Consider the following 18,411-nt stretch of genomic DNA (forward strand, 5'->3'; position numbering starts at 1 on the left):
ATCTCCTCGTCGTAAACACTGGGAGCTGCTGATCATCCACAGTAACATCAATGCTGTCAAAACATCCAGGACCATACTCCAGTCCTTCACAATAAAACAACATACTTTCAGTGCCTTTAAGTGTTGAAGACAGGCAAGAGTGACGTTCTCCCCTTGACGTGGGGTTGGGGTGATAAGCTTTAGGAAACTCAGATCCTCTCTTATTTGTATGTATAAAACTAATAATAGATGTATAAGGCAATTAATACAAAGATACACAATTAGTAAACCTGCTTCTATATATTTTTAAATAATTGGTATTTTGATATAGAAAAAAATACATGGTTATTACCCAGGAATTTTTTTCTCAAATAAGATGCGAGAGGTGTCTCTGAAATGATTGCACAGATGTTATCCTGTTAATTCTGTTATTGTAAGATATATGTTAAATGTGGATCCTCTCTGCTCCTTTTGTCACATCACAGATGAAACACAACATCATGTTTTGGGAAGGCTCTTTTAGTTAAACACTGTGAGGTATACAACGTCAACTCAATTTTTCTTATTATTAAGTAAATTCTATATACACACCACTACATTTGCAAACCATTTTATTGTTTTAATTTCTTACTTTAACTCTTCCCTGGACACACTAAAGTACTGCACCAACTGCAGAGCTGTGGAAACCAAAGCCATTTGTAATGAAGTTGATCTGTAGTGATTTATGTACATCAGTGTTTTTTTTATTTATGATTAATGCACTACCTCGAGCGATATTGTTATTGTTATTGTTACTATTGTTATATTGATGAAGATTGAACAGTAATCACTGTTGTTAAGTCTATTTGTGTGAATAAAGTTACGAAACGAAAAAAAGAATCACGTGAATAAAACTGCTTTTTTTTCATTGGTTGTTGCGTCAAATCTTACCCAGATACAACAGTGCTATTTTCTGATTGGCCATTGCGTAGCCCCGTCTTTTTTCTGATTGGCTGGTAAGTGGCAGCTCCACTGAGTTCCAGTAGAGACGCGGCTGATTCCTGCCGGCTCCATAGCGAAAGCAGCTACTGCAGCTTGTTATACAGTGTTTTTCTGCATGGGAACTACAATGTGTGGCTGGAGTGCGTGATAAAAGACCGAAATGCGTGACTGTCACGCTCAAAATATACCGTAAAGTCTTCTTAATTTACATTTTGAATGTAAACCACAACCTGAGCCCAAACGTTCTTACTGCTTTCTCTCATCGACGTCACTTTATTTTTACTAATATGCCACGTAAATGCTCATGTAAACATAAGAAACTTCACTTGTAGATATTTAAAAGTGTGTACATTAATTCTACTTGCACTTCGACGCGGATCACCCGGTAAAAGCACCTGGAAAAGAGCGGAAACTGCGGCGGAACAGATCAGTCTGGATAAGGCTAATACCAGCGAACGGCGTCCGACTGGTGATACATTCCCTATTTGTATTATCAATCGCAAACTTACATGCATATGTTACATTTCAGAGTCATCCTCAATGCCATTGTTAATCGAGAGCATTGTTTGGTGTAGTGATGTGTGACCTACAGTCCTGTCTGTGGGCGGAGTCAACGAGCCAGACGGATTCCCATCCTTGGAGTCTCGCCCTCTTTGGTCCCTACAACCGTTTTCGTGCTACATACATCGAAGTTAGCTGCGTTAGCTCTACCTCTTAAAGTGGTGCCAGTTTGGACTAGAGAGACAGCAATCTCGGGACTACTACTTTAAAGGTAACAAACATATTTAGCTGGCAGCGACTCACGGCTCTCTGCTCAGAAACAGTTTGATATCATATTGGTATAGCAACCATGGAACACTGGAACCATGGAACGCTGTGACGTTAACTAGCTAGCGGTTGCTAACCAACGCTGCTCTTGCTTTCAGTTTCACTGCTTCTTCTCCGGCTGCTGGACATGTGAGATATATCGCTAAACTGTTAAGAACAAAATACCAGAAAATAAGAGCACTAACAACACCTTCAGCAGCTGAGGTTAGTTTGAGTCTCTGGCGTTGTTTTCCGAATGCTATAACCGAGTGTTAGCTTGTTAGCTAACAATGGATGTGTGGAAGCCATATGCTGTTAGCATTATTTATAAGAGTTCATGTTTACAAGATAACTTTCAGTCTATCCTTAGTTGTTTATATATATATTTACTCTGTTATGCTGAACTTACCATACGTTGGCTCGTTGCATCGACGAACGCCACACAATAGTGTGACGAGCTTGTTGTTTTGAGCTAACACTACCTTAAAGGTTGAAAATGTAGAAAGCTATATTTGTTTTGAGGGGTACAGAATGAAAGAATATTTAGTCTGAATTATTTTTTTAAGACATTTTGACAATGGCTTTCTGTCACGTCCTGTTTACATTGTACAAGCCAATAGCGGCAGCATTGAGTTGAGAGCTAGCTAATGGATTACACACCACTCAAAGAAATACTTCCAATTGAAGACTGACTAACATTAATTACTGTTGTAAATTTAATTGATTTTCGAAATTAGTCATTACCCTGTATGATTCATCACTTGACATGGCACACTGGGCAACAAACCTGGCAACTCGACTGCTGGAATTATTTTTTGTTGTTGCGACTACCATCTTGAGAAACTAGATGGCGGTGTTCTACTCATTCTCCATATTCAACCTTTAAAGTAACACAGCCATTGAGCTAGGTAAACGTTGCACACTGTGCATTACGCACAATGTTTACACTCTCTAAACAGCATTTTTTTTTTCAGGTTGTGTTATGACAAACTGAGCAGCTGTCAACCATCCTGAGGTTCACCTGCCTGCCAAGACCTCAGTGGCAAAGGCGACAGACATGTAAAAAAAACAAACACCACTTTAAATGGGATGCAAGAAAATCTGTAGATGATATCTTTTTTTAATTGAATTGTTTGTAGCCTAAACGGGTGCATCAATGAACGAGGAACCAATTGATACCTCAGTCCCTGGCGGAGACCCTGTGGAAAAAGATGAAGCACAAAGTACAGAGAAGAAAAGCAGCGAAATGGAAAACACGCCTGAGGCAGAACCAGCACCTGCACCAGCACCAGCACAGGAGCCTTTGGCTTCCCAAGACAGTCTCGATATAAAGACAAACCCTAGCTCAGATCTTGCAAAGGAAACTCCAGAAGAAGCAACGGAAGAGGCTATGGTCCCTGGTGGCGAGCCTCCCGTTGACTGGTTCGAGCCGCTTGAGGATGATGATGATGATGGAAGGAATGATCCGGAGTTAGAAAGCCTGGCAGGAGAAAGTGAAAGCTTGGCAGGCAGCGAGAAGAAAAGGATATATCAGTAAGTAGAATCTGTGATCATGTAATAATAGTGCAATTCCTGTCACATAAGAAGCTGGTCAGGTCCTTTATTGTTATTATTATTATCTGTATCATATTATTATATGATTGGGATGCTAAGCGAGCATCATTGTCTTCATCACTGTAGAGCTATCAGTGCTGATGTGCACATGCTAAGATGCTGTACTCATTTTCTTACTGATTTCAACAGGGAATAATTACACGGTGATGTACACTAGCTCAGGGGTTTTCTTGGTAGGAAATAATGTATGATGATAATAATAATAATTATTATTATTAATATTATGAGGTTATAGGTCAAACAGCCAATGATAAAGCAGAGGGTTTTTGAATGTCTTTCTCTTTACTAAGAATCAGCTCCACCTCTAGGCGACTCTGCCTCAATCTGTTGAAACTAATCTATATACTGTATATATATATGTATATATATAACAAAGCATAGCTTAGCATATTAATATTTTCCGGGGTGGCTTTGCATAGACATATTTTTCCCTTGTGGAGTTAAGATTTCTAACTGCATAATTTCTAATTCCCATGTTTTTGAATTCAGTCTTCAGTTTCCCCGTCGTAAGCGATCACATCCAGACGAAGGGTGGGATGAGTGGCCATTACTCGGAGACGGTTGGAAACGCAAAGAAGTGGTCCGACGCTCAGGCTCTAGCATTGGACAGAAGGATGTATATTACATGAGGTAAATACTGCCTAGTCGACATGTAAAAATGATTATTTTGTACTGTTGTTTTCAATGTAGGAGGCAGAACATGCTTATCATATATTTACTTGGCCTGACAATAGTGTTGATTGCAATGTTGAGATTTTATTACTTACTTTAACTGCTTTCTGCCACTACATTTACTCTTTGTCGTCAGTCACACACCTGTGTGTTGGGGCTGGGCAATATGACCAAATTATAATTTTAATTTGAATTAATAATAATACAATTAAGAGCCTAGTTTGAGTTGAAATTTGAAATATTTGCTGCTGCAAGAGACAAGATATGAATGCCTTTTGTCTTTTATGATTGTAGTTTGAATATCTTTTGGTTTTGAACTGAACTGACACATTGATCCATTTCACAGGGTCACTGTCGACTCTGGGAACTTGTAATGACATTTTTTGACATTTAAAGACTAAACAATTCATTACACAAAAAACCCTAGATGTATTACTAATAACAATTATTCATAGTTACAGCCATAATCAATTAAAAAAAAAGCAGAATAACTGTCATCATAGAAGAAGAAGCCCGTGACTGGATGAAAACATAGGGTTGTATTTGTTGCCATCCAGCTCTTTGCAGTTGTAATTTATTTTTTCTTTCTTTACAGTCCACGGGGTGAACGAGTGAGAAGCCGAGTAGAACTGATGACACTGATGGAGGGGATTTTTGACTTGTCAAACTTTGAATACAAGTCAGGAAAGTTCTTTGAGGGCGTAACACCACCAACAAGAGTTCGAAACAGAGCAAAGGTATTGGCCTCTTTATCACTTAAAACTTAAAACATTTAAAATATGCGTGTCTCAGAGGTTAGTTTTCCTCACTTTCTTTTCCATCAGAGAAAAGTCCGTGAGCGTTCGTCTTCAGAGTCCAGCTGGATGGAGAGAGGAGAGGGGGCCGACACTCCAGACTCCCACCACAGGCTCACCCCCAGTCTGGGGCCCAAAAACATCCACCCCAACCAGACAAGTTTCTCCTTTTTCAGTACAATAGGAGCTTCAAATGAAGGTTCTCGCAATCAGGATCTACTAGCAGAAGATAAAATTAGACTTCCCCTTCCCTCATCATCCAGAGCGCTCCTGCTCCCATCTATAAATGGAGAAATTGGGTCAGAGGACAACACACTGTGAGTCCACTATTACTTCAGTTTATGTCAATCTTATTAAAACTGTTATTTAATTAACACCTTATTTGAGTCAAAGGCTGAGCTGTTTGTGGTGAGTTGTTGATATTAATTGAGCATTATCGTGTTTACCTGCAGGGTCTGTGCCAGATGTGGTATTTCCTTCACTGGCACATGGTATGACAAACAGAGGAAGAGGCCCTGCTGTCCCTCCTGTTGGGGTATGTCAGTTTATGAGAATGCAATGTTGTGATTCTCAAGAAAATACTGCGTTAGAAATAGCTAGATAGAAATAAATTATAGAAATAACCATGGCCATCCTACAATGTTTTTCTTTTTTAATTACAGCTGCCTCAAAGACAAAAGAGCATCCTATGGTTCGTTTTAGAAAGGTAAAGCATTTTCTGTCAACAACTTGAGTGATTGAATTGCTTCATTTTAGGCCACACTACTACGTTTTAACTTTAAAATGCATATCTTTTTGCTACTTTTACACCTCGCGTGCACACGACTCTGTGGCTGTTTCCAAGCTCCTAAAACTGAGACATTTGGAAATTCTGTTGACCCAGTTTTAAGTTTTGCATGTTAGACTCGGCGGGTGAAAACACAGACTTTTGTAAATGTAACGACACCCACGTCAGTCAGTCTTATCCCTTTGGTGGGCTGACGTACCTTTTGTGATTTTATCCTTCTTGTCTGAGAACACTTACCTTAATCATGACTTCCTCCAGCGACTCCTTCAATATTGTACTTCCTGTGAAGTGTTCCTCTGCATCTCCAGATTATGCAAATGGTCATGTGATATGCATTTTCAGGCTTATTGATACGGACAAAAATCATTTCTGAAACCGAACTAAAATGCTTGTGTGGATGGAGATTGTTTTAAGTGTTTTAAAACGCTGTTCTAACATGAAAACATAGCTCTGTGGATGTAGCCTTATCCATTTTAACTAGACAACATTTTGGCATGTGGTCCATTTGGAACTTACCAATAACAATGTATTTAACCATGGATTCAGAATTTTAAGATGAAGTAAATGTTTTGTTTATATGAGGAAGTGGAATTGTCGAAACTGACTCGACATGCAATCAAAGTTTTTTTCATCTGGCATAGATTATAGGGGAAATTTAATATTCTTCAACATTAGGAGGAAAAATTACCTTATCTACTTCTGCAGTTAGGATACTGATGAAAATGTGCAAAAAATACAAACAAGACTTAGATATTAATAAATAAACAAACCTGCTTTTTTATATTTGTTCATGTTCACTGTAGTGGATCCCATGTGGACAATGCGTTGGATGTCACAACACTGTGAACTGTGGGCAGTGTGCGAACTGCAAACACGGCCTGCAGAGCCCTGAGTCACGGAAACGCCTATGCCGGAAACGCAAGTGTATATGTCCTATTCGCAAGGTAAGCTGCCTGACACATAAAAGTGCGGCTGCGATGTTACTGGCATGACAGTGTTTTTATCAGCACCCATGTACAGTATCAGCAACAGAGCTGCAGCACAGTCAGGTGAGTCAGAAAGTGCGCTTGCCGTCTTGACCAGACGGCTGTCAAAATAGGCTAGATAGCAAAAGCCTTTCTGGAGAGACAAGACACAGCCGTGTGTTTGCGGTGGTTACATTTTCTCATTGTGGATTCCCCAGTACATAAAAGTTTCATTTGTGATCTGTTTTTTTATGTCACTTAGCATTCATGCAGCTTTTTTTCTGTATGTTCCACCAGGGCCCTGGAAGTGGAGGCTACGTGCCACAGAGGCCTTATACTGACATTCCTGATACATTTGATGACAGCATGAGCTTCCAGGTAATAAAAGCTTGTTCATCAATAAACATGTTTACTTGCTTGTTAAAGGTTCATCTCTGTTGTGCTCGCAAGCCACAGGTTCTTGTTGAACGCTACATGTAAAATGCTCAGTTTTCACTGCTTGTTTGTTAAGTCTATATTGATTGTTGGCTGTTTATAAAAGCACAAATCATTAAAATACACTGACTATTGGCCAAGAATATTCTGTTTTTCTACATGTTTTCAGTCAGTCAGACTCTGGGCTTTGACAGTGAGCGGTTTATTATATTTGTGTAAGTTCTAACAACCACTATTTTATTTTGCAGAGTGAAGTTGCAGACTCACAGGTAACTTTATTTTCATACAATACAAAATATTGTATTATATGTATTTGTGTTTTACTAAAACTGTACTGAACATTATTACTTTACCTTTTCTGCACTCTGACTGATGTTTTATTCTCACAGCACCTGAGTCTCAAAAGCAGTGACACGGAGAACTTCTCAGTCAACGTGGACGTTGATGATGAAGATGATATGTCAACTGACGATGATGATGATGTAAGTTGGGTTTTTTTTTACTCGCTGTCCTACAGAAATACAAACTCTTTTTTGTAACAGTGATTATCACAACATTCATAGAAACGTCTTAAACCACATCAGCATTGTTCGTGTGCTTGGTACAGTCATAGTTGCAGTGGGGTTTATTATATGGCTTCAGCTGGAACAAAGCACATATTTATCTTTCACAGCAGTGGCAAACTGAAACTTTCTGGACCAGGTGTTTGGTTTTTGAAAGGGTTAAAAGATGATTACACTCACATTCAAATGTAGCTCATATGTCAACTGCATTTCCAGGGAATTGGCAAAATAAAATGCAAATCAATCATTGTATCCATGCAATTACATGAATAAAGGAGTCAAACCTCAAATGATGAAAAACCCTGTGATGAACATTTGGTATTATCTTTGTTTAATTGATTAATTTGAGGGAAGCTGCGGTCTCCTCATCTCTCAGCACAGATGTGTGTGGATGTATGTGAATTTTTTAGCTCTTCATTGGATTGTACCCTTGAATGCTGTTTATGTAATTTAGGTAATGATTTATTTGCTTAGTCAGTTTTCATTGGACTAAGTCACATTTGAGTTGTATCAACGGGACAGATTTTCCACCTCAGCCAAATGTAAAAACTTGTTTCTGGTATGTGCCCTTTCCCCCAAACTTTGGTCTTTCCACTCTTCTTTTACTTACTTACTAATATATTGGAAGATCAAATATCTTTGAATATTTGGATAAAAACAGGTGGATGGGAATGAATGCAATTATTATCTCATACAAAACAGTTGCACAGTAAAAGTCTTGATTGAATATTTAAGTACTTATTTCCGTGTTTACATGGACATGAATAACCAGATTAAGATCATTTTTTGCGAGTATTTCTTTCATGTGTTTGAGCCACAGACAAGCTTGTAAACATGTTTTTTCCGGTAATGAGGAGGCTACGTATCTTTATCCACTGCTCCCCTGTCGTCTGCGTACTGTTAGTGACAGTTAACATTACCTTACATGCTAGCACCAGTGTGGAGAACGGTGTGAAGTACAAGCTGCATGCATAGTTTATGCTCTCAGTTCTAATGTCAGTTAACATAAATTACGTCCTTTTGCCTAAATAATTGACACCAAATGCCTCATTGCTGCAACACACTGTTTAACACGCTGCTAAACTTTACCCAGTAATGTGATGACAGGGATATAATTAATGTTGTTTACGTTTTAGAAATAACTAATTAATAACATACTGAAGGTAAAATGTTTGTCCCTCCCTCCTGTCATCTCCCATTGCTGGTGTTGTGCCAAAAAGTGATTTCTGTCAGTGGGAGTGTTTTCTGCCTTTTAAAGCTGTAGGCCTATCTTATCTAGTTCCTATTCTGTAACTGGAAGATTTCCTACCTCAAAATTACTTGATTTCATTAATGTAAGTTATATTTGACAAATTATAGCTGTCCTTGTACTTCTCATCTGTTGAGATATCTTTTTAATGGCCAATTCAACCAGTAACATGCAGTTTTCCACTTGCCAAAAAGTGAGCTGTGAACAATGTAAGTACTAATATAATAGGGCGACATAGCTTAAAGTTAAATTCTGGCATAAAATTATCCCATGGTCTTTTTCGGCACCTACATACATCAAATAAGCCTACACCCATCTGTGTAGGGACTATCATCAGGCTACTGCAGAGGTTTGGTGTTTTCTGTAGCAGTATCAGTGGTTAAAAAAGACGTTTGAATGCCTTCACTGCGCTGCCCCGAGCTTATCAGTGCTAGCTGCATTCGACTGTTAGTGACTCTCCGGGATATCGACTCTCCGGGATATCTCCGTTAATAGTCTTTAATTAATAGTTAGTAGTTTTTGATGAGTGTATTTGCCGAAAAAGACCCGTGGATGATTTTTACGCCAGAATTTCACTTTAAACAGGCTGTTTGTGCTCCAGCGGACGGCAATCACTTATTGACAAATGCTCACTTTTTGGCATGACACCTGACGTTTTATTTTTGTAAACATTATAGCACTTGTGCAAATACAATACTGTAATCAGTAACCAGGTTAATGGTATTTATCATGTATACGTGAAATACAGAGTACGATCATAACCCCAATTAGCCTCATAAACAGGTTAATCATGTACGTCTAAATGCACTCGGTGAGTGGAAGAGGTTGGGCGTATAGCCTAAAAACTGCACTCAGTAAAAATACGGTTACTTTGTAAAAAAACTAAAACAAGTAATCAAGTAGAAGTAAACATAGTCATTAAAATAACTAATTAAGTTAGAGTACATAGGTATTTACTGAAAAAATGACTTGAGTAGTGAGTAGTAGTAGACCACAAGTCTTATTTGATGTGGTTATGACTGGAATGGTTTCAACCACAGAAAGTCTTCCTATTCCCAGTCTGTAACGCTCGAGTGTTATCCCAAAAAATTATATGAATTACTATTAATTAACTAACTAACTAACTATTAATTACTATTAAATACTCTATTAAAGGGATACTTTGCCAATTTTAACCCCTGTAAACCTCCAGTGCTCCATGCGCTGTAGCCATGGAGGGAATCCAAACTCCATTAATCTGCACGCTGCCATCTCTCAAAGCTGGATTAAATCAGCAAGATAGCTCTTCAAGTACACCAATAAGTAAATATTTTTTAAAGTTATATTCTTTGATTGTTGTCTTCTATATTATGGTTTGGCAAATAAATCATTATGGCATGTGCATAATACACTTTGTCACTTATGTCACAAGAGTGTTGACATGTTACAGTGTCCTTATACTTAGGACATCCACACTGGAATGATCAAAGTGTCCCAGTTCCCATCACAGACATCAGGTGTGAGCCCCCCGTCCACATCTCTAGTTTATTTATATTGCTGGAACTGAACTTTGGGCTAGCTCCTGTCAGGCGTAAACCTGCCACAACTCTGCTCATAAGTTGTCTGTTATCAACATATTTTTTGTAATGTCAGTGTTGAGTAATTGCATAAAATTGTCTTTCTTCTTTGTTATCCTTGACTTGCCTTCAGTGGCATAAGAAGCGGAAGCGGCGGTCCTGTGGAGAATGTAAAGCCTGTCTCTGCAGGAAAGACTGCGGCACATGTGATTTCTGTGTAGACAAACCTAAGTTTGGAGGCAGCAACAAGAAGAGGCAGAAGTGTCGACTACGTCAGTGTCAGAGGCAGGCAATGGTAAAACCCTGCCAATTTTTCTTAATGAATCTCTCCCTTGCAATAATGATGTAATAATGTTGTTTTTTTTAAATTTCTCTGTGCAACTTTTGGCAGAGGCACTTGCTGCCTTTCCAGATGGGACAAAGTGACTATGGGCCAGACAGCCCCATGCTGCCGGGGAGGCCGAGACCTCACTACACATACAGCCGAAAGTCAGGGTTAAAGAAAAACAAAGGACCATTATCAGGCATGGACTTCACTGACAATGAAGATGATGACAGTAACTTACAACCAGTGAGTTCGCCTTTGGTGTTACAGTGTTTTGGTTTGCTTTCTTGTAGCGGTTGTTTTTGAAGAAGAATTTGAGCTTTCTTCTTACTTTGCTTATGTTTGACTGCTGTAGTTGAACTGGAGCTCTGAGCCTGCCAGTAGTAGCAAACACACATACGAACTGAATGTGAGAAGCAACCAAACATCTATGCAGGTTTGAATGAATAACGAAATAATAAAATCTACGTGTTTTTGTCACCTTATTACTGATCTTATTACCAAACAGAATGTCAACTAAATTTTGTCTTTCAGCAGCTGAGTCTTTTGGATTTCACACTGCAGAATGGGCTGCCTGACAGTGTTCCTCACATCACTAACCACAACTCAGAACTAGTAAGTTCACATTTGTTCTTCTTTTTTTGTTTTGGTAATAATGAAAACATTTTCTCCATTAGACCAAAAATATGCTGAAGTTTTGGACTTGGAGTAGGGCTGGATGATATGACCAAAATCTTATATCACGATATAGGTAATTTATCATCCTGATGATGATAATATATATCAGGATATAGCACATTTCTTTAAAAAAATAAATCATTAACTTTTGCTTAATGTAGGCTATCAATATAGGCGAACTACAAATATAGTTTTCCAAATACATTCTTGGACTATTTATTATTTTTAATTGCACTTTTAACGTAATAAACCGTCTCATGATGGGCGCAGGACAGCTGCAGGTGCACGAGTCCAGTGCAGCCCACGGTCATGCCAGTTGTTAACTGAGTGATAGGATTTCTGATACGGGAATCTTATTAAAAGTATTTGTTGTTCTAACATGATGTGTTGTTAGTATATTTCTTCGACAATAGCTGATGGTATACTTAGTTTAACTTTAACAGCGCTGTGTAAGACTGTCGGACTGACGGCACAGCCGTAATTAGCCGATCATTTATTAATTAATTAATAATTAATGCCTCACAAATTCTTGCTGCCCAGTGCTTAAAGATTCACGAGGTAACTTTTGATTAGGAAAAATTAAATATGTTTTTATCATATTTGCTCAAACACTAACTATGTCTTGACAACAGTATATGAGACAGATAATCTGTGGAGAAAAAACACGCTCTTCTTCCTGCTCCTAATGCTCCCAATGGCATTTTCAAGAAAAACAACAACAAAATGAAGTTGTTTGTCCGGCAGGTGGATGGTTCTGGGTTTTGGCTCAACTGTTTTCAATATTGCAGCCAAGTCACAAACCTTTGCATTTTACAACTGAACAGAACACAATAAATAGGTAATGCAGTAGTCTATCTAACGGGATGTACAGTGCGAGTAACTAACATGCCGTGCCTGACACCCGGTACTGCATGTCAGGCTCCTTCTGCTCTCTAATTCACAAGGGCACCATTGCTTCATCCTGGGCGTAGCGCCACCCTAGGCGATTGTGATTGGCTTAATTGGCCTATCCCACGATTGTTAACTTTTCCAGTCAGACATAGATCTGCTAATATGATACTAGCAAGGCAGTAACAGGATTTCGATTCATATTTGACCAACGCTGCCTAGTTTCACAAGTCATTGACACCGCACCGTCAAGAGACTCCTCGCCTCCGATTGGTTGCTTCACTTTGGGGGCAGTGGAATCCTGCAGATGCCATTAGCAGCACTAGGTGGAGGCAAAGGGACATATTTTTGTCACAGATTATCTATCATGTACTGTTGTCAAAATATAGTGACAGTTTGGGCAAATATGGCAAAACTTTTATATATATATATAAATGTTATCTACTGAACCTTTTAATAGCACTTAACCTGACTTATCATGTGCCATCATGGCCTCCTGTTTACACTTCACACAAAGTTCTGGCACCATTTCCTTATGTTTCTGTTGTCATGCTGTTTTTTGGCCTGTGGTCAGCGTGATGAATCCAGGCCTCGTTCCAACTCTGTTTGACCCGGATTTTTCAGTCCATGGTAATTGCAATCTGTACCTCCTGCGTTTCATCCATGGTTGATGAATCTTTTTGCAACAGGTGTGCTTGTGTTGATCTGTTGTTTGACATTGGAGTGTCCACTGCTCTCTCCTGGGTCAGTGTGAGAGTACATATGTTACGTGGTTATTGTGGTTATAACAGAAGAGAGAGGTTATGACATGCAACAAAGGTGGACAGAATTGAAATGGGGTTATTGCAGTTATATGGTACACATCACTACCACCCTTTAATTAATAGGAATGCAATGTTTACATTCAGTGAAATATCTATCAAATCAAACTCTGCAGTGTAGACGTCTCTTGCATAACTTTATACACATTTACCCAAAATGTAGCTTGACATATCTGGCATCTTTGGAAACTTATGTCTTCACTAGAATTAAAAATAAAGGTCTGCAGGACAATCGTGTTTTACTATACAGCATGTATTTGTAATATCTGATCTACTGGTGTGTCAGTGGGGTTTGAGAGGTTAAGTGGTGCTTGCGTCATGCCCCAGGGCTTCTCACAAAAAAAAGCAACTGTAGTGTTTGTGTTGTTTAGTATAGTGTGCAGTAGGTGTGTACAGTATAAACTGTATAGAGGGTAGGAATTTGCGCTATGGTATTTTGACTCTGTTTACGGGCCCTTTGAGTAGAAGCCTTTGTGAAAAAGTGATTCATGGCCGTATTAGCCAATGTTGAACGCTGTCCTAGCTCGCATCTCCGCGCATCTGTCTCAGCGCGCTGGGAGACTTAATCCATGTGCTTCCTGTTGGTGCGTGGCCACAACGCTACGTGCGCTCCTGCCATTTTTGCAGCGTTCCGCTCCAAAATAGCCCATTTCGTACCTGATGTTCTTGCAATCGTTTCAGCCCGTTTAAATCTGTGGTTAAATCACCGCTACATGGTTTCTTTCAACTCTGAAAAAGTGAAAGACTGGCACAGGAAACCGACAATTCAACAGCGAATGGACAGAGAAGTATTTGCTTAAAGCTGTCACTGTGAAGCCTGTGTGTTTACTCTGCATCAGTGTGAAAAAAATCTTCATTTGTAAAGACACTAGTAACAGATTAGTTATCAGATAAATGTAGTGGAATAAAAAGTAGAATATTGGATTGATAATAGTGGAGTAGAAGTATAAAGTATCATGAGAAGAAAATATTCAAGGAAATAAATGGAGCCTCAAACGTGTACTTCAGAACAGTAATTAAAAAGCATTTATATACAAATTTATAATATTTATATATATATAATATAATCCTGTTATTGTCTATGCTTCAAATTATACCGTGATATACATTTTAGGCCATACCATACAGCCCTGGTTCTTAGGCAAAGGCTTTGAATTATGTTTCATAATCCTTGTTTGGTTACAAAAAACAGTTTTTTCTTATCGCACAATGCCTTGAATGCTGATGAGGCAGAAACAAGAAACATTTTGTTGAGAGATTTTAACAACAAAAGATCCCAAACCCACTTCAGGTTGATCAGGACCCAACTTGTTTGAGGCCCAGTGTCTATAAAATCCCAGTAAATCATCTTTCTTTCTGTTCTGACTGCTGTCCCATATTTGCTGCTCTGAACTGCTTCAACTCCATTTCTAACTCTGCTTGAAAGGTGCAGTCAGTAATATTTTCCAATGTAATGTTTATGAGCAAGAGCTAAGAGGTGTGAGAGTGTTGTAGATTCATGTTTGTTGCTCTACTGTTCCCTCAAGAGCTGCCAAGATGTCGAGCTTTATAAATAAACAGATACCGATGTACATATGTAGTTTTATCAGTTGGCCAGGTAATCAACCTAAAGCAAAGTTACATTATACCACACTACGGCGGCAGCTGACAATTAGTTTCAAATTATATTTATTTGCCAATTATTTTGTAGATTAATCGTTTGGTCTGCAAAATGCCTCATAATAGTAAAAAATGTCCAACCCAAGGGGATGACTATAAATGTCTTGTTTCGTCAGTCCAAAACTCAAAGGTATTCAGTTTAATATGATATAAAACATAGAGAAGCAACACATCTCCTTATTTGAGATGCTTAAAACTTGAACTGTTTCAAAAACTCCGATTTCAGCAGTCATGTGCGGAAAGGAAAACCGAGGAAAAATGCAATTTCTTGTTTTACAACAGTCAGTTGTAACCATGGAGACTTGTGGACGATCTAGATGTGACGAGCAGACGGGGGCGGAATTTAATGTTTCATGTGGACAAGATATTTTTTATCACACCGGGGGTGTGGACAGGAATTTATTTTAACCAGGGGCCATAAAAGTTCGGTTTCAAAAATACCCGTGTTCGTGTGGACTAGACCTGAGCGTAAAGTTACACATCGAGCTCAAGCAGTGAGGCGCCACTGCCACACCAAAGCCAGTCTGTACTCCGTGGAGATGTGGATATTTCCTACTGTGAAATGTAGTAACACTGAGTAAATATCAGGAGTGTTTATCTATCCCATGATATGATACGTGGTCCGCGATCTAATAGAAACACTGATGATTGTAGATTGATGTGGCTGAAACTCAATTCGAGTTCAGGTGCCAAGGTTTTCACTGTCTGCAGTTGTCGTTCTCAGTTGAGCTCATGAGTTCACCTTGTCAAATGCAGGACCAGCTCAGATGGGATGCACAGAAATCACACTCAGGCCGAGAAGGTCCAAAACATGTTGAAGATGATGATGATGATGATGATGAGGACGAAGAAGACGAAGAAGAAGACGAAGAAGAGGACGAGTTGCCTATGGTAAGTCTACAGCTGAGACTTTTTATATGACTTGGTCTTAATATATAATGTAATAATAATACAAATTATAGTAATAATAATACAGACCCCTTTATGTTTCCTCAGCAGATCACACAGATCTACAGTTTGGCTGATAACCCGTCTGGGAGTAGTGCGGAAATAGAAAACCAGCTAATGAAACTGCTCCACTCTTTGCGCTCCACTGTAATGCCAATCCTATGGTATGCCATCATGGTGGAGGGCCCGCAGATACAGCTCATCCAGTGTTCAAAACAGTCCAACCTGACTGACACCATGGTGCTGATCGACCCAGGCTTCTGCTATCAGGTCACCGTCCAAAAGCAGCCCCTGCTCCCCACCCACTCGCTATACGACAGCTACCCAACACACTTAACCACTGTGACTGAAGTAGTCAATCTGCTTTTGGGCCTGGAGAAGTACGTTGTGTGCCAGGGGCTGCCCCCCAAAGAGCCCTTATCTGGTACAGACCCAGTCATACTGGAGCGGGCATCAACATGTGATTTCCTGGTTAAGAGGAAAGTGAGCATCTGTACTCACTGCAGGTCGCTTCAAGGACTTTAACTGAAGCAGCGACAGGAGAAGATCTGTGACCACAGTGGAGACCACTTGGTGCTATTTTCTTCTTATTGTTTCTGTTTTTCTTTTGGTGAAAATAGAAATGGAATTTTACGGATTTACCTCCAGACTGTAATAGTATGATCTGATTATTTGAAGAATCACCAAAGGCATTCCAGGAGCTGTGACATTATAATCCCTGTGTGTTTCTTCTCTTATGTCTTCTGTTACGTTGGTGTAGGGCTTTTTCTTCACGACTGTTAAGTTTTGGGCAGTGTGATGGGAAAGGGCTGAAATCCATTAGTGTGTGATAAGTGTCCTGTCTGTTGATTCACACTCTTACTTGAGGAATCAATAAACTCCACTATTATAATTCTGAGGAGCAGAAATCCTCAGCAGTCCACCCTCTAATCTTGCAGACACCATCATGTCAACAATGTTGTCATGTGTATTACAGTTTGCATCTTTTTAGTGAACCATACAGTATAATTACTACTCAATTCACAGTTGCTTTGTTTGTTTTGTTATATTCACCCAGTCAATATAACCCTCCTGTTTCCCTAAACACCGTTTATTCTTGTGGTCAATTTGACCCCCAGCAAGTTTTAAACATCCAGAAAATGAACATAATCAAACTTTTTACTCAAGTTTTTTATGTCAGGTATTCTATGTGTATTTACTGATTCATCTAAAATTGGATCGAAGGATGTTTGTTTGTGTGTTTTAACGCAAGTATATTATTTGTAAGTACTATTTTGTGTTATTTATAATATTTGGAATGAAAGTATTATACATTTTCAAGGACAGTAGCATGTTTTACATACAGGGTACATTTGGTAAATTTCAAACATTTCTAAATATTTGAATTGTAAAATAGATAGAAATATTCACATATTCATTAAAATGATCAAATTGACAAATGAACATTGATGCGACAAATATGTTTACAGGACAATGAGCAAAATCTAATAATGCCAATTTTAGGTTTTCCCAGTTGTCTCCATAAAATTAGGAAATGTCATAAATATAAAGCAAAACAAAATGTCAACCATGTTTTTAGAGTGTTAAACATAAAATGGGGTCAAATTGGCCCCAAGGATAACAGGAGGGTTAAGCTACACTTCCAGCGATCAATCAAAGGTTTCGATATTTTGACATTTAATGTCGGCAGTGTTTATAAAAATGTATTTCCCGTCCTGCTTTTTTAAATTGAATCAAAAATCAACAGAATGTGCAAAACACATTTCTACAAGTGGTTTAAAATAAAAATAACAGTGAGTGATATTCACCTATACTTTACTTTAACCTTTAGTTACGATTAGAGGGAAATACAGGTTTAGTTCTTCTGTGTAGAATATATCAAGCTTAATTTAACCACAACAAAGTTTCTGAAAGCATCAATCGAAGAGGATACTAGAATATTTCCAGGACACCAAATTATCCAGCGGAGCATAAAGGTCAGTCATGATGACCTACACAGCTCCAGTTGGGGAGTTCTGTAACAGTTAAGCTTCATGTAAGAGGCAAAGAGAAAGCCACTATTAAAAAAGTCAAGACATCTGAGGTAGTCATTGCAGAGGACGTAGGAGTTCACTGCTTAGTAACTTAGTAACTACCGCTCCTCCAGACCATAATATGTTTGTTTTTTTTCATTTAAAAAATAAAATCTTTCCCATGTTTTTATCATGTTTGGGCTGTGGCAGAGATTTTAGCCGTTAATAAGACATCAGCAGGTTTTCATTGGCACATTCAACTTGTGAAATGAACAACACTGAGATCATGGTACTTCCTTTAGCCTATGTGCTATATTTCTGGAAATTATGTCCTCAATTGAAATTTGGTGTAGCCAAAACTCATCGTACAGACGATGACATTTTGTATTTATTAGGATGATAGAAGTGTCTTCATCTGCTCTATTTCCGTTCTTGGCTTTTATGATCACTGGTACTGAATACAGTATTTCAAACCCTATCGTTGATTCTCTTTAAATTGTGTAGTATTAATTATAATCATTTTCTCTTGCCCCTCCTATCCATTTGGATGTTAAATGAATGACTGGCATTAACATTGTGAAAGTTTATGCATCATGAAAATAGATCAGACTTTTTTGTTGGTTTCCTCAAGTAATTGTGCAGATGTTGAGATGTTTGGGATCAATTCATTTTCCTTTA

At 38.6% G+C, this 18,411-nt stretch overlaps 1 protein-coding gene across 4 annotated transcripts; it reads left to right on the forward strand.

Moving 5' to 3' along the window:
* The first annotated feature begins 1,636 nt into the window (after nt 1-1,636).
* Nucleotides 1,637-18,367, forward strand: mbd1b (methyl-CpG binding domain protein 1b). Of its 4 annotated transcripts, none has more exons than XM_083939688.1 (18): nt 1,637-1,732; nt 1,887-1,992; nt 2,742-3,300; nt 3,871-4,011; nt 4,649-4,790; nt 4,878-5,164; nt 5,300-5,382; nt 5,510-5,553; nt 6,438-6,578; nt 6,897-6,977; nt 7,283-7,303; nt 7,424-7,516; nt 10,536-10,697; nt 10,794-10,973; nt 11,083-11,163; nt 11,262-11,342; nt 15,530-15,664; nt 15,770-18,367. In XM_083939688.1, the coding sequence occupies exons 3-18, from the start codon at nt 2,924-2,926 to the stop codon at nt 16,244-16,246; spliced, it is 2,526 nt and encodes an 841-aa protein (XP_083795814.1). In that variant the 5' UTR covers nt 1,637-1,732; nt 1,887-1,992; nt 2,742-2,923; the 3' UTR covers nt 16,247-18,367. The 4 variants fall into 4 exon arrangements, with proteins under 4 accessions (XP_083795814.1, XP_083795816.1, XP_083795817.1 ...); XM_083939690.1 differs by having other exon boundaries at nt 15,773-18,367; XM_083939691.1 differs by having other exon boundaries at nt 11,265-11,342.
* The last annotated feature ends 44 nt before the right edge of the window (nt 18,368-18,411 follow it).

Source organism: Echiichthys vipera (genome assembly GCF_963691815.1).
Source record: "Echiichthys vipera genome assembly, chromosome: X".
Lineage (NCBI taxonomy): Eukaryota > Metazoa > Chordata > Actinopteri > Perciformes > Trachinidae > Echiichthys > Echiichthys vipera.

What these genes read in the sequence shown, in the direction of transcription:
- mbd1b (XM_083939688.1), top strand. Translation starts at nt 2,924, where the DNA reads ATGAACGAGGAACCAATTGATACCTCAGTCCCTGGCGGAGACCCTGTG. An exon ending in GTGAAGTTGCAGACTCACAG is followed by an intron (nt 7,304 to 7,423) that starts GTAACTTTATTT and finishes TTATTCTCACAG; the next exon opens with CACCTGAGTCTCAAAAGCAG. An exon ending in CAACTGACGATGATGATGAT is followed by an intron (nt 7,517 to 10,535) that starts GTAAGTTGGGTT and finishes ACTTGCCTTCAG; the next exon opens with TGGCATAAGAAGCGGAAGCG.